Raw genomic sequence first — 26,046 nt, 5'->3', positions numbered from 1 at the left:
TCTCCTCATTATTATGAATATTTTTTATTTTTAAGTTATTTCATATTTTGCAAGGTCAGGGTATACCCATCCCTTGATGACAAACCAAGGTTAAGGTCAATCAGGGTCAGGGTCATCCCGGCCCGACCCTGAAAAATCAAGGTCAATCAGGGTGGGTAAAGGTTGGGCTGAACCCTGAAGGGTAGAGCCATGGTTGAAGTTTTGCAGGTTTGGGCCCAATTAAGAGGACTCAGGGATGAACTGGGGTTTTAAGAAACCCAACCCAGCCTGACCCTATTGCACCCCTAGTTCTGGATCAGTTATCCGTATCATGGATCAATTATCCATATCTTTTCAAGTAAAATAGTAAAAAAAATGTACATTTTCTCAAAAGCAAAAAAAATGTACATTTTCTCAAAAGCAAATGCAAAAGTGAAATGCAAAAGTGACCGATATGTACCGATCTAAATCGGTATCGGTGCCAATCCTACTACCTAAATAAATCAATGCTTGGGATTGATCTCAAATGATACCAATCCGATCCAGGCGATTTCGATTTTTAAATCTATGGTTTGTACAGCCTTTTTCCCATTACATAATTAAAGTGGCAGATCTCCCTATTAGCATCTGCAGAAATAGCTGTGAGCTAAAGTTGGCTTTCGCTATACAGATTATAAACAATCTCGACATTCTCATTCGAAGAAGATAAATCTGTCTTAGGATGTTGATCTGGCGATGGCAATTTGTAAGTTGAGCTTTGGTCATTGCCAGCAACCACAAGCTTGCAGTCTAGATCAACCATCAGGAATCACAGCTGCAATCCCATGCGAGTCTCAGATCTTCCAAGGATAGCCAAGTAGCCATGAACGCTGCAGATTTATATTGCTACTGTATCCAACTGTCTCGGCAAAGTAGTAAGCATGGCAAATCTCGAATCAGATATCTATCTCATTGATCCAGGAGGTGCCACAGATGGGATTTACAGGCTATTATCAGAGTACCAACCAACTGCGCTAACAATTGTCATCCAGTTTGACAAATTCTAGTTGGCACCACTGTAGTCCAGCTTATGAATTTCCATTTCTTAAAATATGGGTAGTCTAGGTTACAATTACTAGTGATAAAAATGCTTCATTTTCTGAAGAAATTGGTTAACAAGTATATAACACAGTAGGAGCTTGCCATTTGATCCAAAAAGGGAAGAAGAAGAAGGAATACAAAAGTTTTGTCTCATGAAATATACATGGGTTGAGAACAGTGAACAAGCACAAAGTCATGAAGTGAACAAGAAAGTGCCTGCCTCTCAGAAAATGCTTGCCCCTTGAGAGGCAGGCAGATTTGTAATATATGCGAAGATGCAATAACTTATCTGTCATCTGTTGCAAGTGCCACCATGGACCTGGCTCAATATTTCTGTAGCATCTATAGCTACGAAATGAAAGCCTTGACAAGTTCAGAATAGTTGCAGACCGAACCTGTCCTAGGACACGTGACTTTGCCATTGTTCTTCCTAGCCATTGCTTCAAGGGCCTGGCATTCACACACGAAAGGCAAATTAAGACAAACAAATAATACATAATTGCATTCATTATAACCCACAAATTCCATTGCTTCCAGACAGGTGCAAACCTTAGTGCTATAAACATGACCATTTGGCAATACTAGTGGCGGGTTCTCCGTATCCATTAGCTCCTTTGTGATGTAGCAAACAAGTTTTGAATGATGTTGCTTAGAGAACGGCAATGGCATTGCTAGTTTACGGAAGCTCTCCTGCGACAACGGATCTTCTTTGGTGCAGTCTTCTTCGTAACAGAATCTAAACTAGGTCAAGAAAAAAGAGCAGCATTTTGACATGATAGGGAGCTGTCTAACATAAGCAGAACAAAAACACACTCATAAAAAAGATAAGGTACTGATGTCACAGCTCAAATGTTGTAATGGGACCATATGCTTCAAATGAGATATGAGATCATTTCACCATCAAACTATGGTCTTGGATGCCAAGTATACGCTAATTACAAGAGTGAGGTGCTCCTAAATCCTTCAGCTAAGAAAGGAATTCAGGCCAACAGGAAACAACCAATATTAGCAAATATGGATACGGAGTCTTAAGGGCAGACAAGCCTGCCTGCAAATAGATATTCAACAAAGGTTCAAGCGTCATGCCGTATAACCTGCAGAACTCCTGTTTGAACTGCTCCACCAGATAGTCCCATTGCTTTGGTTCAAATAAAACCTTTCAAAGCACAAAAATTCAAATAATCCAAGTATCTCAATGTGTAAAACAGATGATCTAACTGATATCCACTATAATCCAAATAAAAAACAGACATGCAGAAAATATGCAGGGGTACCATCCCTGGAAGAGAACTGGGAGTAGAATTCACAGGAGACTGCACATGAAATCATAATTGAGCATGATATGATTAGGCTACAAAATATGACAGGGATGACCATGTCCAGGCAAAGTAGGCCCAAAATCTATCTTCTATTTTTCTGGTTTTTTTTATTTCTTAAATGTGGGGGGTAGGAGGAGTGGAATATGCATAACATGGCCAGGGGCCAGTGGCACAATGATGAATGCTCAGGATGCCAGTGAACCATGAAGATGTATGTTCCAATCTAATGGCAGCCACTTCATGCAAAAAATGCTGAAGGTTAGGACATACTCCAATCCACCTTCCTTGGACCCTGCAAATGCAGGACCTGCAACAGGTTACACCCTCACAAGAGTGAGATGACCTGCAACGCTTTTAAAATCCCTAAAAGCTGCAGAGAACGATCCAGGAGTCAAAATTTACACAACGCACAATTTCCAAAATCCACTTATTTCAGCAGCATCTTATTCTCTCAACTGTTTTGACTGCTGCACAAAAGATCACGTTAAGCTCAAATCACACCTATATAGGCTGGCTCCTGGTTTCTCTTCGAGGAATCTTTTGCTACCAAATGCTATATGAGACTACTGCCAGGGTAGTCTCCATGGACAGTGACCTCTATGGCTTAGATACTGCATTTACCAACTCCGAAGTAAAGAAATGAAGTCATTAGGCATTACACAAGGTTCTTTACCTCCAGTGGGCCCGAACCTCAAAAATAAGGACAATAATTCATGATATCAAAGACAGGTTCAGTAGTTCAAAGGAAAAATACATACGCTAGGTAAAGGCAAAAATCCTTGATTCCAAGTAATTAATAGATAGAACACTATCCCTAGGAAGCTTTCCAGAGTAAAATTGCTCTTTCTTGAACTCCAAGGACAGATAAATTTTTTCCCATCAGTACCTCCTAAATATATCAAAGCATGACTTCACCAAAAAGGCTGGTTCTGTATCTCATCAGCTGCCATCTGTCCATTGCCACAGGCCCACAATGCTCATCAAGTACACATATACACCAACAATGATCTCCAAAAACACACACACATATGCATATAAATGGTGTCATCCACTTCTTTTCCTTTTGTTCTGCCCCGTATATTGCTAATCTCCAAAGAATAAGGGGAAATACAGGACCAATCAAAGCCAACTACATAAACAGCAATGCATTATTTAACACAGTAATAAGGTTTACCTTGTATGTTGCACATTCAGTATTACTTTTAAATGCCAAAGTTGCCATTACACGCTGCAGTTCTTTTATATGGGTGGCTCCCCATGGTGCTAGGTACTTTCGAGCATATGTAATGGCTTGCAAGTTGTTATCAGCTCGTACCATCTCTATGAACTCTTGCAGTCTCAATTGAAATTCAAGCTTGCTCTATCACCAGAAGAGTGTCCAGGATTATAGAGGTATTTGAAGTAAAAAAGTCCTAAACATGTTTCAATCTGTACACAATTAAATATGAAAGGAACATAGAATATCAATTCTACCAATTCCAATCTAAACTTGAGTTTGACTATAATATGCAGAGATATCTGTCAACAAACAACTGATATGAAAAATATATCCTTCACAGGCAGAAAGGCAATGCTTCTACACTGCTTTGATATATGCCCAGTGGCAGATTAGTTTGCACTCAAATTTATGGACATGTGTCCAGACCTTCTATTCATTTGATAAATTCCAACCTGAAGGAATTTTTCCTTGTTGCAGTGTACAACTCAGAAGGATTCATTGTTGTATGATAAATAAACTTTGAAAAACGGCCGAACAGTCAACTTTGAAATGTAGATTCTTATAAATTGAATATCCACATCTATACATAATATAAGTCATTTGCCAGCATAAATTTTGAAGGGATTTAAATTGCACTATTAGATGCCACTTGAACTTCTTTAACTGTATACAATCCTATTATTTGTTGAACAACAGCTGTAGTAAAGCAACAAGCACAGCAACCCACATCAACCCAGCCAGGATTGCAGTGCAGAGTGTAGCTAAAGCTTGTTTTGGAATGTAGGTTCATCCATCTGCCAAAGAATAAAACCAGCATAATTGTACAGTCTGCTTTCAAAAACATTGTTGCTGTGACTACCCAAATCTAAAGGGAACCAGACAACAGGGAAATAACTGTATAAATCTTGGACTTTCAGATTCAGTAGAAAAAGAAAGCAGAGGTCAGGGAGTAAGGAAACAACACTATATACCTTGGACTTCTTCAACCTGGACCTGTTCTCTGCACACCAAGCTAGAGCAGGAGCTACCTCCTTATTCTGAAGAGCATCAATAACTTTTTTGGCTTCTTGAAAGACATCAATATCAACAAGATCCTGCAACAACCAAAAATAAATAAAAATTGTGATGAACATGCCCATGAGAGGTGCACAACTAAAACGTTCTTATTGTTAATATAAAAAAGTATCTAGAAACTTGCATTTATCTGGACAAAACCCATCTGTACAGAGATTCTAAGGAATCCACAAATCCAAATTTCTAAGTGATTTCCAACATGATTTGACAGAGCATTATCTCAATGGTAGCAGGTTAGCCACAGCCACATGAATCCTATTCTGCCATTCCTCTCTATTTTTTTCTCTCTGTCTTGTCTAAAAGCATAAAATGTAAAATTCTTGCTAACCACCTCAAGGACCTCAACTGAACCAACATCAACTTTTTTGGTTCTTACCTTTGTCCTTCTGCAGTTCTCAACTGACACAAAATCACACTGGCACACCTGTTCTTTATAATATGTTTCTCAAGATGCATTATCTATAATTCTACCTTTTCTAATCTTGCTAATCATCCATCTAAACATCCTCATCTAAAATGCATACATTACAATAAAGTTTCATTTCTCAGTAGACGAAGGTTGCTCTTTTAGCCACCCAGAATCCCCCCCCCCAACAGTTGAATGGATACTTCTGCTGCAAAACACTCTACAAGCACATATTTACTCCATTCGCCTACAGATAACAGTTTTATAAGAAAAACTTCGTGTTGCAATGTAATAAATATAACAGAAATCCAATAATGGAAGAAGCAAAACGTAATAAGACTAGAAAGTAATAAGTAACCATACGAATGGCAACAAAGATTACCTGTATATTACTGCTTTCTGCGAGCTTCACCGCTGTGTCGTAGTAAGACATACGCAACATATAGTCCACGATCATCCGCTTTATGCGTGTGTTGTTCCACTCGGAAACGTTCTCCGTCTGTGCTACATCTAAGTGATCTAACCGAGCCCGACACCTCTGCGCTTGCAAGTTCTCAGTCCGACTACCCTCTTCCAACTAAATTACCAAAACGAACAAATTAACAAACAGATCACGGGAATGGCCAAAAATTGATTTTTATCAGAGCTTTTACTGAATCAAAAAAAAAAAAAGAGGACGTGCCTTCTTCTATGTTACCTTCCTTTTGAGGCCTTGTAATCTAGAAACAAGAGAAGTGAGATGGTCAACGGCTTCTTCTTTGGACATGTCACGGTCGGCGGCATCGGCGACGCAGCAGATAACGGCGGACATCTCCTTCTCGATGATCCGGTGGTTGGCCCTCATGGATTTCTTAAAATGTTCGAAGGGCACCCTCAACAATTGATGCTCCAGCTTCAGTGACTCCGCCAGATGGGTTAGCTTCGACTGTGGAGGAATTGAAGTGGCGGTTGCCGCTGCTGTAGCGGCTGAATCGCCGTTGGGCAGTGAATCCATTTACCCAGTATCGAAGGAGAAGGAAAACCTCGAAAGCAAACACCGAGATCAGAATAAGAATCACAATCTGGGTCAGAGTATGTTCACATCAAATTAACATCAAAGAGGAACGGAAGATGCAAGTGCCGCATTAAAAATCGTATTTTATGATCGTGTCCGCGCCGGTGGCTGTGGTGATTGTTAAGATGAAGTAGGCACTTGGGCTGCTTGTCAACTGGGAATCGAACCAGAACAGAGCTGTGGGGCTAAAGAAAGATGCAACACTTGCTTGCCTGGCTTTCAAGGTATCAATCTCTCTGTCTCTTCTCCTGATTTTAGACTCTACCGAAATCCATCATCTCCATGACTTTTATCTACAAAAAATTCGTTCGCAATTCCGATCTTGTACAATTTCGTGAATGGTGACACATGTATTGATACCAATGCAATAGTCCAGATCTGATTTAAATGACTCTGATTTAAGATTTTATTAGTTGTACCAGATCTGGACCATTGCATTGGTATCAATACACGTATCACCCCTGAAGGTGGTATTTCACGAAATTACACGAGATCGAAATTGCAAACGATTTCAAGACAATTTCAGCCCCCCTTATCTCCTTCTGGAATCTGGATTGTACTGTCAACTGTTTGATATTTGTATTAACGAATTATTTAGACGATCATCAGAAGATTGGGGAAAGTGTCGGAGTTAGGGTCCGTTCGGTGCATCCTTAAGGAGTGATTTTGACAATATTGTGCTCTTTAAAAGTTTGAAATTCTTTTTTTTTTTTTTTGTCCTGGTAGAAAGTTTGAAAATTAAATTGTTCATCTATAGTGGTGCATCAGTAGAGAATTGGCATTTTATTATAATCAACTATAACCGATCAATATTTATGCATTGATCTTTACATGTAAATTTGGACATCCTAAATTTGACTTTCACTAGGCACATCTTGGGCCACTCGGACGAGGGTGTTTAGTGCTCTTCACTGCTTTCAGTGAAAATTGAATGGTTCTTATTCAACCCTGGTATAACTCGATACATGCGGTTGTAGGGTCAGCATGGGCCCATGGGACGAATCAGGCTGAAGGCTTATATACCCATGGTTAGCAAAAAAAAAATCTCTATTAAATAGTAGGAGCTTAAGTAAGACATCCAAGAAATGATTTATCACTTGCAAGAAACTTGCAAGAAAGAAAGGAAGGAATGAAGTAGGTCACGTACACAACATAAAATAATAGAAGAAGATACTTTCCCTGGTGAGTAAAAGTGAAAAACTAGAGAGAGAGAGAGAGAGAGAGAGAGAAAAGTGCTTGTGTTTAAAACTAGGGGAAAAGGTTCCTTAACCGACTCTAAGAGGGTACATTAGCAACCACGCCTTTTAAACTACTATAATCTAAGATGCAATGGAGAGTGAGAAAGAGTGTGTGGATGTAGCCTACGCCGCTGGTTAAGTGAACTTTTCTCCATTTTAAAACAGGAAATAACGATTAGTTTTCTGAGGCTGTTTCAGTTTTTTTTCAAAATATTGAGTGCATGGGATGGAATCTGATTGCATCACTGTGGATCACTATATGATATCACACTCTTTCATATAGTGAGACTCCAATCTGAGTCTTCTCCATGGCAGGGCAATGTGGTGATTGATGCATTATTTCACGAGGCAATAAGCTATCACAAAGGCACAAGGGTCACTAACAAGTCGTAGAGATCTAGACCAAGTCTTGTTGCAGCCTCAGGTCCTAAAATAAAACCCCATCTTCACTTCCATCCATTCAAGAAAGCAATTTTTGCATGCCCAGCTATTGCCTGTAGACTTGGCAGCACAGTGATTACCAGTCTTAACAAGTGGCAACAACAGACCAGCTGAGCAGGGATTCTTGTCAAGCTGGATTTAACAGACTAGGTGATCAATTATTACCATCCTCCATTATCCACAAGAAGGGAGATCTCCAATACAACCCATGAAACTTCACCCATCCATGATTATGTAGTAGCTTCATATAACCAATGGAATTATAAGAATAAATCACTATAAATAAAGGCCATTATTGACAGTTAGTTCTACATTGCAGTCAAACAGTACAAAGTTCGAAACAAGAGGCTTAAGCCCAACAAGCAATTTATGGTGTGATCAGTCTTCCGCTCTTCATCTTCTGGGAAATCAGCATCTGCAACCACCTCCAGGAGTGAGTCAATATCTTCCCCAAAGTCCTACAACCTTATCGTCAGCTTCTCCACTTTGCTCTTGTCCAAGGCAAACTAGAAGATCACACTCATTTCTGCCTTTCCTTCTGAGATTCTTCCCTTGCCTCTTGGCCTTCATAGCCTCAGTGTCTGGGTATGGTCTCCTTTCATCGAAGTATTTATTTCTGATTCCAACCATAAGTTGACCCGTTCAAGACTGTTGTATGCATCAGAAAGGCTCTTCAGACCAGAGTCCAGCTTACCAGCTAGGTAGTGATATGTAGATGCATTGCCTGAAGATCTCTGTGGAGGGTCACAGAGTCTAGATCCTTTCCAGGTCTCCACCTGAAGCCTGCTGATCAGACCTGGATGCACCACCTCAACCAGTCTTGGTCAATTCCTCAACCAAAGTTGCATTCCGACCAAGGAATCCCTACAGGCCTTGCCTGGACAATTAGAAATATGATACATACATGCAAACATGATAAAAGAGCAAGGAAGATTAAACGCGTAGCACGATGGTAGATGCACATAAATGAGTAGACCAGCTTTGTGCCAGACATTATCCCTCCTCCATTTTCGGGGAAGCAAACTTTAGTATAATTGCCTTATAGACTCCTCTTTTCTGCATTACCACGCATTGCTTAATGCACCTGGCTGAGGAAAGAGTAAGAGGAGTCTCTCTTTTGCAGGTAGACTACAACTTATAAAATCATGTGTGTGATGTTAGCATAACTGATTTTGAGCAGTGCACACAACATTTCTTATGCAGGATCAGGATCCTGCCTGTAGTGTGGGTCTTATATCTGTATATGGCGGATTCCCCTTAACAGTTTGATTCTGAACGTACATCTCAGGTTCTCCTTAATAGAACATATGCTAGCATTCTTGATAGAATTGCGGAGTCTAAATTCTAACAAAAAGTGTAAATTCTCTCAGGCAATTAGTGTTCAATCTGAAGCTCAAGTAAATCATCTTAAATCATGAATTGTAAAGCTTAACTGACTGTAGTTTTAAAACCCACCATCCAAGCATATGGATATTCAACAACAACGCAGCCTTATCCCAACTAAATGGGGTTGACTACATGGATCCAATCAAAGACAGCAAAAGAAAAGAAAAAAGAAAAGGAAAAGGGAAGGGAAAGGAATACAACGTGACAAATCAGTAAAATCTCACCTAATTGGGGTCGGCTACATGGATTCTTGCCCTCCAATCAGATCTATTGGAGGTCATACTTGGGACAAGACCTAACCTATGCATGTATTTCTGCGCTAAATGCTCATCTCTTTTCAAATAAAATGTTCATAATGGATAAACCATAAGCTACTGCAAAGTCTATAATAGAGGTTGCCTCCTCATTCCTACTCCGCTTCTATTACCAAAGTTTGAAGCTGTCCAACACCTTGGCTTTTTTACCCTTCCATTTTGTCTCTTGAATACATGCAATATTAATCCTTCGTCTCCTCATAACATCTATCAACTCCAGGCTCTTAGCCGTTAAGAATCCAATGTTCCCAAGATGCTAATCTAATCTTACACTTGTAGGCTAGGTTCTTTACTTGCACATGTCCATTGAATGAGAGCCCCCTTGCCTCTGGGTGTCGTGGCAAGTTGCTTATGGGGGACGCCCTAGCAAAAGGATGATATGACATGATACTAAAGGAAATAAAAGGACTCAGGAAACAATAGGATCCATGCAAAGGTGATTGGTTGGATATAATAAGATTTCAGTTGCCCACCTGACACAACAATATAGAAGTAACTATCTATTATAATACAAATATATGCAATATGATATAATGAAAGAACACCTAATGTATTAAATATAAAATCTCAACAATTAGAATACGACGCATAAGCAAGCAATGCAAGGAGATAATAATACAGTACATAGGAAAAAAAATATCTCAAGCTCAGACACAAGCAATGCAAAGAAATAACAACCCTATTCGATATGATCACATGACCTTAACATAAAAAAAAAGCACAAGGAGAGAAATGCAAGAAGAGAGAAAGCTAAAATTTCTTGCAAAAGGAACAAGCTAAAAGCAAGACAAGCTGGTAACTAGGAGAGAAGTTAGATATCTCTCTTACAGGTGGAGATCACTGATCTCAAGCTAAAGCCTCCAAGATTCCTTCCTGATCATGGGCCAACCAAGTCATGTACCAGCACAGTAGGGGTGCTTCCTGCCAAACGTGGTGATCTAGCTGAAATCCTGAAAGTAATGCCACAACTTACAATGGTCCGGGCTGTTGCACTACCGCTGTTCAGGCCTATGGCCCTGGGCTGCTTGGGGTATAGGGATAGCGGGGTTAGGGATGGGAGAGGGTCGGAATGGGGAGAGAATGTGTAGAGAGTTGGAGTTGGGGTAGGAGGGGATGGGTACTGGAGGTGATGAGAGGAAAGATAATTGCCTCTCTTCTTTTTTTCCACTAGATCGTTGCCCTTTTTTTCTTTTTCACTCCACTGCGGGAGAATGTGTAGAGTCTCGGAGATGGGGTAGGGAGGTGTTCGGGGATGGGCACTGGAGGTGAGGAAAGGTCTAATAATTGCAGGGAATTTTCTTTCCCCGTATGGATATTCGATTCACAAAAAATCAACCCAAACTCAGGTACTGGTGTACAACAAAGATGTACTGCTCACAGATTACAGTATAAGAACATCACTCAATCTTCTCAAAGTACATATTTTCTTGATTTTTTTGTCTCAAAATGTGTATACAAGCGGCACTTGCTAATTCATTTTACACAGCAACCTGCAAAAATTTGCAAGGAAATGCTTAGGATTGCCTCTCTTGGTTACTTTCATGTTATTCATGAAAAGTCTAATCAACTATGAGTTACAACCAAGGCTTTCACTGCTCACAACATAAAAACATCTTTCGTCTTCTCAAAACATATCTTTCACAGTGTGTACATGTAGTAAGACACAAGATTAGCATCTTCATAACACTGGTCCGAGACCCAATTCCTCTTCAATGTCATCACCATCTTCAAATAGCTTTAAGAACCGTGCCTGATCCTGCTGCCTCTTCTTCCATTGCCAATATCTATATGCAGCTACTGCTCCAAGAATCGATAAAGTTGAAACTATTGCACTGATTAGAACAACCAAAATCACATGCATTCCCTTTCCTGTATCTGCTCCATGATGTGAGCCAGATGCATGATCAGAATCTGCAATCATAGTAAGCATGGAAAACACTACACCCATTCAGACTATATAGGAGCATACAAGTTAATGCCCATGCTTTACCATATACACTACCCCGTCTTTGGATTGATCCAACCATTTGTTTGATGATCCAAATCTTGGATTAGTGGGCCTAGTGGTATTACTGGCATTAGACACAGTTAAAAGGAATAATGATATCCAAAGATTCTTTCCTTTCTCACCACTAATAATGTTCTTTTAGATGTTCAAAGTTTTGATTGCTATCTTTGTCATAAAAAATTAAGTGAAACTGATGAACAAGATTTTCAGGCCCTGTGCTACCCATAGATGCGATCCACTGACTTAATGGTCCGCCAGCTTGAAGAATCTAGTTGTAAAAATCTAACAATAAACTGACATGTAGAACCACTTACTATTGTCAAGATGTACACACTGAGGGCACAAAAATGTAGCATTGAATTCCTTGTCCTTGAAATGCACATAGTTCCCATCAGGATCTAGAAAATCAGAAGAACAAAACTCCCACTCATCAAAAACATCAGCTGATTTCAGGATGTCCATTTCATACAACCCACACCGTTTGCATTTCTTATCAGGAAGCTCTGTCAGAGGCTGCAACCAAAGACAATAATTTCATTGTTCACTTATCTGGAAAAAAGTAATTGACCTAGGAACACTGCAGTGATGATCAATTCAACAGGTACACGTAATATGAAAGCAACTAAGGCTCTCTTTGGTTCAATTTTGATTTTGCATTCACGGGGTGATTTCAATTTTTTGGTGCTTGGTATGACTTTTGCACCATGTTCATTGGAGATAGAAAGTAACAAAAGCCGAAATTGAAATAGCTGAGAAGCTATTTCGGGAAAAGGTTATTGAAGCCCACCTAAGAGAGGAAACCAAGTAATCGGAGAATCAATTCGGTTTTATGCCAAGGAGATCCACAACATAAGCTATTTACCTCCTAAGGAGGCTTATGGAAGTATTTAGAACCCACAAAAAAGACCTCCATATGGTCTTTATTAACCTAGAGAAAGCATACGACAGAGTACCGTGAGAGCTAATTTGGCATGTCTTAGAGAAGATAAGGGGTAAGATCAACTATGTAGATATAATTAAGGACATGTACGAGGGATTGGTGACAAGCGTCAAAACGGCAGAGGGGCAAAGTAACGAATTCTCAATCACAATTGGGTTACACCAAGGATCTGCTCTAAGCCCTTATTTGTTTACACTCATTATGGATGATTTAAACAAGCACAACCAAGACTCGGTTCCATGGTGCATGCTATTTGCCAATGATATTGTGCTGATAGATGAAACTGTAGATGAAATTAACAATAAATTGGAGCTATGGAGATCAAGCTTGGAATCAAAAGGTTTTAGGTTAAGCAGAACAAATACGGAATATATGATGTGCCCCCTCAGTCAATCTAGAGGAGGGGAGGAAGTGGTGAAGCTTGGGGAACAAGAACTACCGCAGGGGAACTGTTTTAAATACCTAGGGCCCGTTTGATAACGTTTCAAGAAACGCGTTTCTGGCGTTTCTGTTTCCAGAAACAGCAGAAACGGAGTAAAAAGCGTTTGATAAAACTGTTCCGTTTCACTTATTTTTAGAAATAGAAATAGAAATTTTTACTTATTTATGGTTCAAGAAATGACCCAGGCGAAACAAGTTCAACTTGTTTCTCCGTTTCTAGAAACGACTTGTGGCCATTCTTTCATTGGTTACTATCGACTTCTAAAAACATGACTTATCAAACACCTTCAATTCCGTTTCTGTTTCTAGAAACGGAAATTTATGTTTCTGCCGTTTCTTGAAACAGAAACGGCAGAAACGTTATCAAACGGGCCCCTAGGGTCCATCATTGATAAGGAGGGGGATATCGACGATAATGTGGCCCATAGGATCAAAGTGGGGTGGATGAAGTGGCGAGGTGCGTCGGGAGTGTTATATGACAAAAGAATACCTATTAAACTCAAGGAAAAATTTTACAGGACAGTTATACAACCAGCTATAACGTATGGAGCGGAATGTTGGGCGATTAAGAAGAGTACTTTAAATAAATTGAGTGTAGCGGAGATGAGAATGTTGCGAGGCCTATGCGGCAAGACCAAGAGAGATAGGGAAACAAATGAGTGTATTAGAAATGACTTGGGGGTTGCACCAATCCAAGACAAACTCCGTGAGAGCCGATTGAGGTGGTATGGTCATGTGCAACGGAGACCTATGGAGGCCCCAGTAAGGAAGAGTGATCAGATTCATTTAGAGGGGACCAGAAAAGGTAGGGGAAGGCCAAAGATGACCATTAACGAAGTGGTGCGAAACGATATGAAAAACGTAGGGCTCGACTCTAGTATGACTTCGGATAAAGTTACGTGGAGGACAAGGACCCGTGTTGCTGACCCCCTATAGGGTATGTTCCCATGATACGTCTTTGTATACTATTGCACTTCTTCTTTTATCCCCAAATCTCTTTAGCCGCTCCTTTATGCTTCTTTACTTTTACTTACTGGATCCATGTAGCCGACCCCATTCAGTTGGGATAAGATTATGATTGTTATTGTCTATTTCGGGATCTCTCTCTCCTGCATTCACCTTTGCTCCCTATGCAAAGCCCCTCCCCGTCCTTCCCTCTCCCCTACCCCAACCCTATCTTTGTGCAACCAACCCCCTTTGCCCTCCCCAACACAGTCTCTATCAACCAACTGCCCCACTCCCCCCACCCGGAAAAAAAAAAATGACAAATTTTAGGGAAAAATGTCTGGGTTTTCTAGGGTTTTGTCAGAAAGAGGAGATGTGGCAAGAAGAAGAAGAAAAGAGATCCTCTCATGGCGACAGAGTGGAAGAGGACCCATTGGAGCTAGGGAAAAACTATTGGTCGGCAATTATGGGGCGTTGCCTCTTTCCTTGCACCTCGACAGAGTGGAAGAGGACCCATCAGAGCTGGGGAAAAACTATTGGTCGGCAATTATGGGGCGTTGCCTCTTTCCTTGCTCCTCCTCCCATTAGCTCGTCTTCTGAGGCCCCCTTGTGTTCCACTTCCACCACCCATGATTCGTCTCAGACACTTTGATGTAGATAAGTCACTTGGGCTTATTTTATTGCAAATAAGCCTTGGCTTGTGTTATGTATGTGTTAGGCCTTTGATCCCATGGGTTTTCTTTTAAATGGGCCAAAATATGGGTAAAAGGTAGGAAAACGGGATTTTGTTTATTAGTTTAATTAGTTGCTATTTAATTCAATAAATGCCCATTAGGCCATTAGTTAATTGTAAAGTCCTATATGGACTATTAGTTAGTTAGTCCTACTCCATGTTGGAGTCATAAAGTCAAGTCCTAGTCCTATTTTGAATTCCTAGTTGTAGTAGGAGTGTCTAGTCCTATTGGGAAACTAACTCCTAATATTAGTATGATTGTAAACTTTCCCTCTATAAATAGAGAGGCATATGTACCATTATTTGACAGATTTGAATGAAAGAAAGTTTACATTTATGAAAAAAAGTTTGCAACTAAATGCTTAGAGCAGCTGAGATAGATGTGGGTGAGAAGCCCAGGCTGAGATAGCCACTTCCTTTATTCTCTTTCACCCTTCTCAATCCCCCATCTGTTTTATTCATCTTTTTTATTTTATTTGTTGTAACATTCAAAAGGTATAGTTCAGATTTTGATAAAAGTCTCCAGAAATCAGAACCGATCAGCAATCCTAGTGGGAATAGGAGAGAGATCGATCTCCTCTCTCTCTCTTCTGTACTCTGTTCAGCCAGGTCTTCAATCAGGGTATTCTAGGCCTCATAAGGGTCCCACTATCCTTACCTAGTCATTGTTGGAAGCATTCAGCTACTGTTCTTGAAGGTTCTTCTCAATTGTCTCTCCTAAGTCAGAAAATCAAGAAAGTTTGTAACTTCAAGCTTGTAACTTCACAACCAGCCGTCAGAATCCTCTCAACTTTGGGGTTTTTTGTACCCTCCCTAGGGACTATCTACGCCCAAGAGTGCAACTCAATCGGACTCCTACAGCCCCGGCCGCACCTCTCTCTCTCTCCAGCTCTATACTAGGTCTTTCCCTTTCCTATCGGGTTAGGTTTTGGGCTGATTTTGCTCCTATATGGGTATTGTATTCTTGGAGATTTATTTGATGGTATTATTTCTTTGCTTCTTACTCCTATTTGTATTGTTTGGGGTTATAAATTGTGGAGTTAGTTACTTGTAATCTACTCCTGCATTAAGTGGTATCAGAGCTACGGTTGAAGAAAGCTCCAAACAATCTATCAGGGCCTAACAGAAGATGGTTCCATCAGTTCGTTACTTCGCTGGACAAAGGGATACATTCTACATCTTTGATTGGTTATATTCTTTGGATGAATATTTTGACTACTATAACTTGACAGAGACACAAAAGCTTCAAGTTGTTTGTTTCCGGTTGATTGGTCATGCTAGAGATTGGTGGAGAGTCCATGAAAAGCAACTCTGAGTTCGAGGACATGAGCCTAGGACTTGGGAAGAGATGAAGTACGAGTTAGTGACACAATACCTCCCTGTATATTTCCAAAGAAGGCTCTTCCCTCTATAGGATTCCCATAAGAATACATCCACTGCTACCCAATCTAATGATCAGCCACGTTATTTTCATGAGAAATTCCTTAAATGGATGCATGAATTGGACATATACTTTGACAACTACAACTTAACAGAGACACAAAAACGCCAATATACATGTTCCCAGATGAGTGATTGTGTTCGAATGCAATGGAAAGTCCGTGAAAGGCAACTTCAAGCTCAAGAATGTAAACCTAAAACGTGGGACGAGATGCAGTATGAGTTAGCAGGCATGTACCTATCTGAGCATGAACGAAACATGTACTTCCTTCCACCAGATGTCCAAAAGCCACCCACACTTGACAATAGTATGAAGGAATCATCGGCCTCTATTGCGAATGAGCAACAAGAGGAGACACCTATGACCAGTGAACTAGAGTCAAAAGTTGAGGTTAGTGTTAAAAAATTTTCAGCTATTCCTATTGTTAAGGAAGAACTAGTCATTGATGTTCCCATCAACGAGACTCAGGTGGAAGAAGTCGAAAGCTACAAGGTTGCCACATTGAACAATGAGGTTGAGACTGAGGAACTTGACACTACAACAACTGTGATAATTGTGAACAGCCAAAAGGAAGATCCTAAGGGGTTCAAGAATGAAGTTGTGTTTGAACCATCAACGGAACCAATTGAGAACCACCAGGTAGATGAACTAAAAGAGCTTTATGTTGCATTGAAGTTAGAAGAGATCAAAGGTGCATATGTAGATGACGTTATGGATACATCCAAAGATGTTGAAGTTGAGCATGTGGAGTTTGTCATCCCATTAAAGTATCTTGAAGATCGAGCTCCTCACATTCTAGACTACATCTTTATCATCAAAGAGCTACCTAAATTGTTCTACGGCTTGAAGAGGGACGTGCACCATGATATAATCACCCTCACACTCTACAAAATTCAAGGACGAATTTTTTCTAAGAGAGGGAGAGTTGATGTAGATAAGTCACTTCGGCTTATTTTATTGCAAATAAGCCTTAGATTGTATTATGTATGTGTTGGGCCTTTGATCCCATGGGTTTTCTTTGAAATAGACGACTTTAATAGGCCCAAAATACGGGTAGAAGGTAGGAAAACGGGATTTTATTCATTAGTTTAATTAGTTGCTATTTAATTCAATAAAGGCCCATTCGGCCATTAGTTGGTTGTAAAGTCCTATATGGACTATTAGTTAGTTAGTCCTACTCCATGTTGGAGTCATAAAGTCAAGTCCTAGTCCTATTTTGAATTCCTAGTTGCAGTAGGAGTATCTAGTCCTATTAGGAAACTAGCTCCTAGTATTAGTATGATTGTAAACTTCCCCTCTATAAATAGAGAGGCATATGTCCCATTATTGGGGAGATTTGAATAAAAGAAAGTTTGCATTTATGGAAGAAAGTTTGCAACTAAATGCTTAGAGCAGCTGAGATAGCTGTGGGTGAGAAACCCAGGCTGAGATAGCCACTTCCTTTATTCTCTTTCACCCTTCTCAACCCCCCATCTGTTTTATTCTTTTTTTTTTTTTTTTTGCTGTAACATTCAAGAGGTATAATTCAGATTTTGATAAAAGTCCGCAGAAATCAGAACTGATCAGCAATCCTAGTGGGAATAGAAAGAGATCGATCTCCTCTCTTTCTCTCTTCTGTACTCTCTTCAGCTAGGTCTTCAATCAGCGTATTCTAGGCCTCATAAGGGTCCCACGATCCTTACCTAGTCACTGTTGGAAGCATTCAGCTGCTGTTCTTGAAGGTTCTTCTCAATTTTCTCTCCTAGGTCAGAAAATCAAGAAAGCTTGCAACTTCACAACCAGCCGTCAGAATCCTTTCAACTTTGAGGGTTTTTGTACCCTCCCTAGAGACTATCTACGCCCAAGAGTGCAACTCAATCGGACTCCTACAGCCCTGGCCGCACCTCTCTCTCTCTCTCCAACTCTATACTAGGTCTTTCCCTCTTCTATCGGTTTAGGTTTTGGGCTGGTTTTGCTCCTATATGAGTATTGTATCATTGGGGATTTATTTGATGGTATTATTTCTTTGTTTCCTGGTCCTATTTGTATTGTTTGGGGTTATAAACTGCGGAGTTAGTTACTTGAAATCTACTCTTGCATTACACTTCTTGACATTCACAATGATTTGGCCGAGATTGGTGGCAGCTTCAAGTCCGGGTGGCCTCCAATTTTTCTCCAGTTTCCCAAGGAAGGTGAAGATGAAGAAGGTGAGGATATTAATGAGTCTTCTATGGAGAATCACAGTGGCAACATTGTTGGTGTTACAAAGGAGGTTTTCGAATTTGTTCAGGAGATGTCACTAGAACCTAAAAGTCGGACCCATCCCACCTTGTCACTCTTGCAAACCCTCCCCCACCCCTACAACCCAACTGTTGCCCATGTCAACCCCTCTCTCCTCTAACTGTTTGTGATTTCCCAAATCCATCGTGACTCCTCCATCAAAGCTCCAACACAATATTCCTCCTCCAATCTCAAGCCTCATCACACAAACATAGTGAAGCTCAAACCAATTCTGAAAGCCTCAGTCGTGAAACCCTAATAAACCCAGAACCCCAAAATGGCCAAAACGGTTTTCTTTTGTGCAACCCAACAATTTCAATTTCTTGACCAAAAATCCACTCGCTAACCTATTTAAAGAAACCAACGCGAAATCAAAATCAAAATACAACCAAATAGAGCCTAAGTTTTGGAAGTTTCTCCTTTCCAAGATCAAACACTATACATTCATTTCAAAATAGGGATGGATTTGCCGAAGTGACAAGGAGGTATTTGGCATAAGATGTAGCAACTTTGAAAAACCAAAATACATAACATATCTCTAGCTCATTTTAAGGTTCGGAGCAAGGTTTAAGATCTCGCTCTCCCCCCCCCCTCTCGCTAATCCAAAAAAGAGAGATCTCGCCAAGATTATGTATTTTTTTCCAGTCGACTCAGTGGTTGGTCTCGGTGGCTATATAGTCTTTGTAGCTCTGAAAGTTGATTTACCCTATTTTTAGGCCTTCTAAAACAATGGAAACATCAGTTATTTAAATATCAAACTAGATATTAGCGAGATCCGCAGAGATCTTGAACCATGGTTCTGAATTATGTTCCTGAATTAATAAAGTTCAAGGGTACAAAATCAAAAGACTATATTTAACATAGATGAAGTGTATGAAAAATTATATAAACTGTAGTTGTAAGCAGACATCTAAACAGAGAGTAACAACTTTTCATAAAGTAGGCAGGCTCCCCCGAATAAAGGGAAGGGGGCCCTATTTATTGACTCTTACAAATGCTGTAGTAGTCACATTTAGATTTGTAAAGAATATCAGATTATGTGCAGGGGTATTTCTGTTATTGTTATTCCAGAAAATATTTATTAATTTTGTAAATAAACAAGGGGATGTTGGATTTCAGTAGGGTACACACTGTGGTCCCCTCAATCTCTTTCTGTACAATCTCCGGTGGTCACAATCCCCTAACCTAATCTCCCAGCACAATATCCATTCGTAGAAGTCCGAAAGCTCGGAAAAAAAATTACTGTAACAATCTTATGCTAGGGCATTCCCATGGTGACATGCTGCATTATCACCTAGCTGAAGTGAAAATAGGAAATTCTACCCAAAAAAAAAGAAGTGAAAATAGGCAATAGTTAGCGAGGCCATCCTGAAAAAGTGAAACTGCATTGGATCCAAAATGGTGTGAAAAGTAGCCAAGGATTCTCACAGACTCACACCACGAATGAATGTGGCAAAGAAGCAAGCTTCTTCTCACTGGGTAATTCTCATCCCATTCTGCATGCAATAGATGTGCAAATTTTAATGAAAGTTAATTTCTTACCAAAAGAAATGCGGGATTAGATACACATCACTAGAAGATGGACAGTTCCTCCAAACCATGTTTTCTAGAAACTATTTGCATAAATTACTGTCAGTTTTCAATTTCATCTTTATATACATATAAAGAGTCAGAGAGTCACGTATATTCATCCAGAAAAAAACAGTAAAGCATGGTAAGCAATGTAAATAGTTTTCTCACAGGTCTTTCTGAGTCTACTAACAACTGAGAAAGTATTAGAGCATTAGCTCAAAATAATTGAGAAACAAACTACGGACCTGCCAAGATTCTTCACCCTTGAAAGTATATACAACATGTGTTTCCTTCACATCTGGAAAAATTGTCCTGTTCTCCCCTTCACAATTAAAATAAACCGTTGGTTTGGCATTAAATAATTCATGGGTTTTAAAAATCTGGATGGACTTAAGTGTAACAACTCCGGAAGAAAAAACTCCTGCAAAAAAGAGAACAACAATATTCAGGCCCTCTAGAATGATGACTAATGCCAGTGAATACTTAAATTAATATATAATCTCTTACAATAAACATAATTCTCTGAAGAAAAAAAAGTTCACTGATTCCTCGATGCAAAGTGACAACAGATAACAAAGGGTCAGCTGATTCCAATCTCCCAAAACCAAACCCCTATTTACATCGAATCAAATGCGCAAATCTAACAAACAGCTAATTACCCTGTGTACATTTTGATAGCTTGTTTCTTTAAACAGCTTAATTGAAAACTTTCCTACTTGCAACAATAAGAAGTTTATTGATTTTATACAATCTGGACAAGTTTTATGTTTGTGTATCAAACTACTGTCCATTTACAAAACAAAGACCTTAATTCTGAAACTGAACCCCAATCTGCATACTTCACACATGCCAAATGGAGCTATTGTCCATTTACAAAACGTAGACCTCATTTGAGAAAACTGAACCCCAATCATATGAACATCACCCATACATTATTCGGCAAACCTAGTGCACCCTTGTATAGACCAAATAGTAGATCTAGAGGAAGAAGAGTAACACTCTTCTCTTTCCCTCGCACACATAGCATCCATGAGCAAGTTCAAAGCCCTTTTCTTTTAAGATGGTATGAAGCAAGATTTTCTCACGTGTGAAACCCATGACTTTCCGTGGATTTGTTTTACCCTGCATCCTGCATACAACAATATTTTCATGTGGAAGCTAGTAGAGGAATCATCTCCTTAGGTATGTTCATCCATATTGTCCATCTTCTTTTACTATATATATTTTAACATCTTCCTCTGAATCCTAGGGCCCTTTTCCTTTTCCCCATAATTCCAAGATGCATACGTAGTAAGCAACAAGTAAAAAACCACAATATTTTCAATTTATATCTGTTGCCTCTTTCTGCTTTCAGAATATCAATAAGAACTTTAGCAATTTACTATGCAAGTATCCAAAATTTTGAGAAAATTACAATTTCAGCTCCAATAAATGGTAAGCAGCTCAAAGAAGCATTGTCAAACTACATTTTCTAGAATCTTGCAAAAGAATGATGTAAAACTCTCAATTCAATTCCACCAGCGGCTATGGGCCAACCTATTTAGGTTTATCAGTTTCATCTCTTCCTTATATTAATTGTCTTGCCATCACAACCGCTTTAACCTTAATAATTTCCTGTCCTCTTCTTTGGCTACCTTCCACCGATAAATTTACAGAACATGTAATACGAACCAACAAGGAAAACAGGAGGGAAAGCCGACCTCTTTTTACCCCTCAGCCTCCCAGTCATACTGATAAATCCAAGCGCTCATCTTCCAACACATGATCCATCACCCCAAACAACCGCAAGCAGAGCAACACAGAACGAATTTTAGAATCTTGAGTTGATATAAGAGCTATAAACTAAATCATTCACATCCAGAAGAGATGATCTCAAGTTCTGAACACAAAAAGATTGCTTCATGCACACTCATTGAAACCCCATTTCCCTTGGTATAGAGAATCTCTTAATTCCATTTGATCTCTATAGTTTTCTAACAGACGTATTAGTTCGGTTTCGAAGAGCAATCTGTAAGGATTATCACGTGGATGATACTAATCTGAGACGATTTCCGATCCGCGACTTCGAGAGCGGGCGAAGAAACACAAGGACAACGAAAGAAACAAACTCAAGAGATAAAATCAACCTGAGAAGCAATCCAAAAACCCTAAACGAGAAGAAACTTACCCGGTAAAATGCAAATAATGATCGAACCAAGGAGGAGAAGAGCGCGAGCTTTGAAATTCGTCAAAAATCTAATCGTCATAACGGTTGCTCCACCCTTCTTGATCGTCAGCTAGCTTGGTGACTGATGAGTTGATTGATCCAGAATCGGACAAGAAAATATAGAAAAGTGCGCTCGAAAACCGATTTCTTCCTCGAGAGGGCTTGTGTTTCGTTACTACCGGCTGCCAGATTTCTTGGAAAAATACCCTCTCGAGGAAGAAGACAGCTTCCGCGCGTATTCTAACCTTGCAAGTATGATCGCGTGTTACGTACGCATGGTGAGCAGTCCGCGTTTCGAATCCGCCATATCCCGATTCCTGGCGATTTAAAAGTGGCCAATACCACTTGTTTTTCTAGAGTTCAGGCGCTTCTGATCAATTCTGATTTCTGACTATCTCAATGTCGGTCTTTACCGATACCGACTTTTACGGACTGTTACGCCGATAAGTAGTGGAGCCCACTTCCTAGGTCCAAATACGTACAAGGCCCAACCCATGCCAACGGTCAAATAGCATTAATGCGCCAACGGCATTGCAACAGCTTTTGAACTTTTTGACCGTCGAACGCATTGCAATCAACATTTTGAAATGGTCCATCATCCGGGCTTTTTCTTTCTTACTAGGAGAAGGTTTTCATTCGAACAAGGAAGGTTTCACACATTATCAGGCGCCAAAATCATCTTGGGGAGGCGGTGACGATCTAACAGCTGAGGTGCATGTCAGGATTCTTTCAGCCATTAGATTCTTATTGCCATTCATCCCTTACTAAAGTTCACATACCTTTACAAGGTTTTAATAATTTCTCTAAAATTTTATCTTTATAAATTTGATCTTTTTTTTTTATAGGTAGGGAGGAGAAGTAGATAACAACCATAACTCAAGACGCACTAGACAATTGTTATTTGTATGAACTCTATTTAAGTTCCTTTAAGAGTTGAGTGAATCTTCTTATTGAATTAAATGAGTTCTCTCCCTTGGGTCGATTGATAGACTTTATTTTTTTAAATAAAAATTCATATAGACGGTCCATCAATTTCTTAGAATGGCCTACCATTTCAAACTACATGGATAATTAGTTTTAACCAACCAATAGTTAGATTAGTCATGTGTCAAAGTTCACACTCAAGTTCAATTAAGTAGGTAATTCTTTATACCTTGCGTCTTTCCAATTTATCTTGTGTATGTTCATCCATTCAATTTCTCATAGTTCTTAGATTTTCAAAGTCTTATTTTGACACTTAGTGTACTTTGTTTGAACTATAACTTGACATGTAAGCAGGGGACAATAGGTATATACAAAATTTGATCTTTAATAGATCTACTACGTGGTAGATATCTAGGTCATCACGGAAAACTTGTCAAAGATACAATCATAGATAAATTCCCATCAGCAGTTCATGATCTAGAATATTTTGTCTTAGGATTTAATTGAGAGGATTAAACCTATTCAAAAAATACAATAAATTTTAATGGGAGCAATGCTAAGGGGAACCTAGAAACCTAGAATCAGTGACACAACTTGTTCTAGGAAACATGTTTATTAGTGAAACCACCCCCTTCCATCTTTTTTTGAAAAAACCTCATTATTGGCCAAAACAGAGCTAAACAACTTTAAAATGTTTCTGTTTGCTATCAGTTTAGCTGACTAATTGGTGCTGTTTGGAAATATGAATATGAAAAATTAGATCACAAACAAAAACAAACTTCACAACCCCAGGTAACTGTTTAAAAACCAAAGAAAAAATTTAATTACTACAGCAAAATTTCAACCCAACCCAGATCTTGGAGATATCTTCCACTGCTCTCTCTCTCTCTCTCTCTCTCTCACACACACACACACACACACACGCACACACAACCATTACATTATTGAATAAAGGAAGGCACAATACAACAAGGGCCACTTTTAATGCATGAACAGCTTCAAAAACATGAGCATCTGACTGCAAAATTAGTGTTTGAGATGATTGTAGCTTATTACATTGGGTTTCAATTTGAAAAACCAACATACCTTGTCCCTAATTTATAAAAACACTAAGTTTGGCAGACATCATGAAGAATACCTTTCCCTCCACCATATCATGTACTGCGAGCATGAATCACAAATTCTCAATTGATATGTCTGTATTCAAGAATAGTTTAGCAACATAAAGAAAAGCCTACTCTGCATTGAAGACCTTGGCCTCCAACTGGTAAGCTTTGGAGAAGAAGGTAGGCCAACAAAGGTATGTTGACATAATGCTACTGACAGTTGTTGCCCCCATCTGCATGTTCATCACTGCAAGCTGCAACTGAATGGCCTCCAACGGGGAGGCGCCCCCCATTATAAGACCAGTCATCGCACCAGGAAGTGAGATCAGCCCCACAGTCTTTGCATTGTCCAAAATAGGAGAGAGTGCAAGAATCAAAGCCCTCTTTACTTGCTGAAGTGTAGCTTGTCGTGGGGTTGCTCCAAGTGCCAATGCAGTTTCCACCTACATAAAGAAATAGAAAACTTGGTTATGAACAACAAAACCCAAACAATAGAGAAAATCTAAGGTCACTTTTTTTATCCACAATAAGACCCTTAGATTTTCTCAAATGAATAGTAATTCTTCAACTTAGACCAACCAGGCTCTTTTGCATCCTGACATCATCTCGGAGCCGCCTCATTGTCACACCAGTTACAGTCATAGAACTACCAACCATCATGCCTGCAAGAGGGATGATGTACATTGGTGTAAAAGGGAAAACATTCAGCACAACAAGCAAGAACATGGTCACTGATGTTCCAGTCAGAATAGATGCCCCTGCAATGTACTTCCCATGTGGTACATGTTTTGCACGTTGACCTGCCGTGTAAGCTGCAATGGAAACCTACAAGAACATGAATAGAATGCAAAAATGGAGTAAATAACTTAATTAAGCGAAACTTTATCCTCGAAAGATGATATTGTCAAAGTGAGACAGCATTTCTATTACAGAGTTCAAGTTCTTCCAGTTGGAATTGAAGATGAGGAGGTCATTCACAAGTGAGTGTTAACAATATCCTACAGAAGATCACCCAAAATGTTTACACCATTTTCCACCATATATTCAAACACTTGGAGTTGTGGGAAATTCTGTTGTTTAGTTAAAGCCATGTCTTTTGATCATAAGGTCTCTCATCTCCACATAAATTAAAATTGAGAAGATCAACAATAGAGGTAAGTCTGAACCGATCACAGGCAAAGTTGGGAGCAGGTTCCAAAGATCAGTATCCTCTCAGCTCAGCAGGATTCATCACCATTGTTCATGACAATGGCAGAGCAATCCACCAAACAATGTTTCATTCTCAACCCATTGCAGATCATTCTATGAACTTATCATAGTATTTGTTAACAATTGGTCTTCAATGAAGTGAAATTACATAAGAATCATATTGGGTAATTGAGAATAGATATTAACAACCCTAATCCACACAGCAAAAATAAGAAGAAAATAAGGAAGGCTGAGATTAGTTGAAGCAGAGGAGGAAATGAAATAAGGAAACTGACCATGAACAAGTAAGCGCCGAAAATCCAACCTCCATTATTCTGATTGAAGATGAACTGAAGCACGAAGCCGATGACAGACAACTGAAGAAAAGCCCTTGTAATGGAGTAGAGCATCTCCTTCCCCAATCCAAGCTTCCGCACATACGACAGAGCCACAGCCATCAAAACCACTGTGATGGCCGCAAGTGGTTTCAACATGCCCTTTAGGTAATGAACCCAGTCAATATCCATGTTTTACTGTCCAAAACGACGCAGAGAGATTGAAGGACTAAACAAGGCTTAATTTGAATATTTGATCACAGGAAGAATATGAAGAAGTAAATATAAGTAGGAGGAATGGAAGATGATGATGTGTGATTTCCAGATTAGGTGAGAAGCGGGCCCAATCTGAAACATATTGATGTGTGTACTCGACTACCAACTGTTCATGTAAACATTTTCATTGTTCTATTAAAAAAAAAAAAAAAATGTTGGGTA

General features: G+C 39.5%; 3 protein-coding genes across 8 annotated transcripts; all 3 read right to left on the bottom strand.

Moving 5' to 3' along the window:
• Positions 1–1,090: 1,090 nt before the first annotated feature.
• On the bottom strand, positions 1,091–6,392 carry LOC122087437 (protein MAEA homolog). The gene is made up of 7 exons (XM_042656576.1): positions 5,775–6,392; positions 5,460–5,654; positions 4,569–4,691; positions 3,553–3,738; positions 2,082–2,215; positions 1,609–1,795; positions 1,091–1,509 (listed from the first exon to the last, which is right to left on the bottom strand). Exons 1-7 carry the CDS (start codon positions 6,069–6,071, stop codon positions 1,408–1,410), a joined length of 1,224 nt encoding a protein of 407 aa, XP_042512510.1. The 5' UTR covers positions 6,072–6,392; the 3' UTR covers positions 1,091–1,407.
• A 1,648-nt stretch (positions 6,393–8,040) lies between these two features.
• On the bottom strand, positions 8,041–22,382 carry LOC122087164. Of its 6 annotated transcripts, none has more exons than XR_006142680.1 (5): positions 22,017–22,381; positions 20,095–20,270; positions 11,833–12,031; positions 10,339–11,448; positions 8,041–8,687 (listed from the first exon to the last, which is right to left on the bottom strand). XR_006142680.1 is itself a non-coding variant. In XM_042656187.1 (5 exons), the coding sequence occupies exons 1-4, from the start codon at positions 22,093–22,095 to the stop codon at positions 11,189–11,191; spliced, it is 714 nt and encodes a 237-aa protein (XP_042512121.1). In that variant the 5' UTR covers positions 22,096–22,382; the 3' UTR covers positions 8,041–11,000; positions 11,187–11,188. The 6 variants fall into 6 exon arrangements, 3 of the variants coding, with proteins under 3 accessions (XP_042512121.1, XP_042512123.1, XP_042512122.1); XR_006142681.1 differs by having other exon boundaries at positions 8,041–8,674; XR_006142682.1 differs by having other exon boundaries at positions 8,041–8,606.
• Positions 22,383–23,928: 1,546 nt separating this feature from the next.
• LOC122087541 (protein ALUMINUM SENSITIVE 3-like) lies at positions 23,929–25,938 on the bottom strand. The gene is made up of 3 exons (XM_042656705.1): positions 25,570–25,938; positions 24,665–24,910; positions 23,929–24,528 (listed from the first exon to the last, which is right to left on the bottom strand). The coding sequence occupies exons 1-3, from the start codon at positions 25,798–25,800 to the stop codon at positions 24,214–24,216; spliced, it is 792 nt and encodes a 263-aa protein (XP_042512639.1). The 5' UTR covers positions 25,801–25,938; the 3' UTR covers positions 23,929–24,213.
• Between the last annotated feature and the right edge of the window lie 108 nt (positions 25,939–26,046).

Source organism: Macadamia integrifolia, chromosome 8 (genome assembly GCF_013358625.1).
Source record: "Macadamia integrifolia cultivar HAES 741 chromosome 8, SCU_Mint_v3, whole genome shotgun sequence".
In the NCBI taxonomy this organism is placed as follows: Eukaryota; Viridiplantae; Streptophyta; class Magnoliopsida; order Proteales; family Proteaceae; genus Macadamia; species Macadamia integrifolia.
This window is presented reverse-complemented; position numbering and strand designations above follow the sequence as displayed.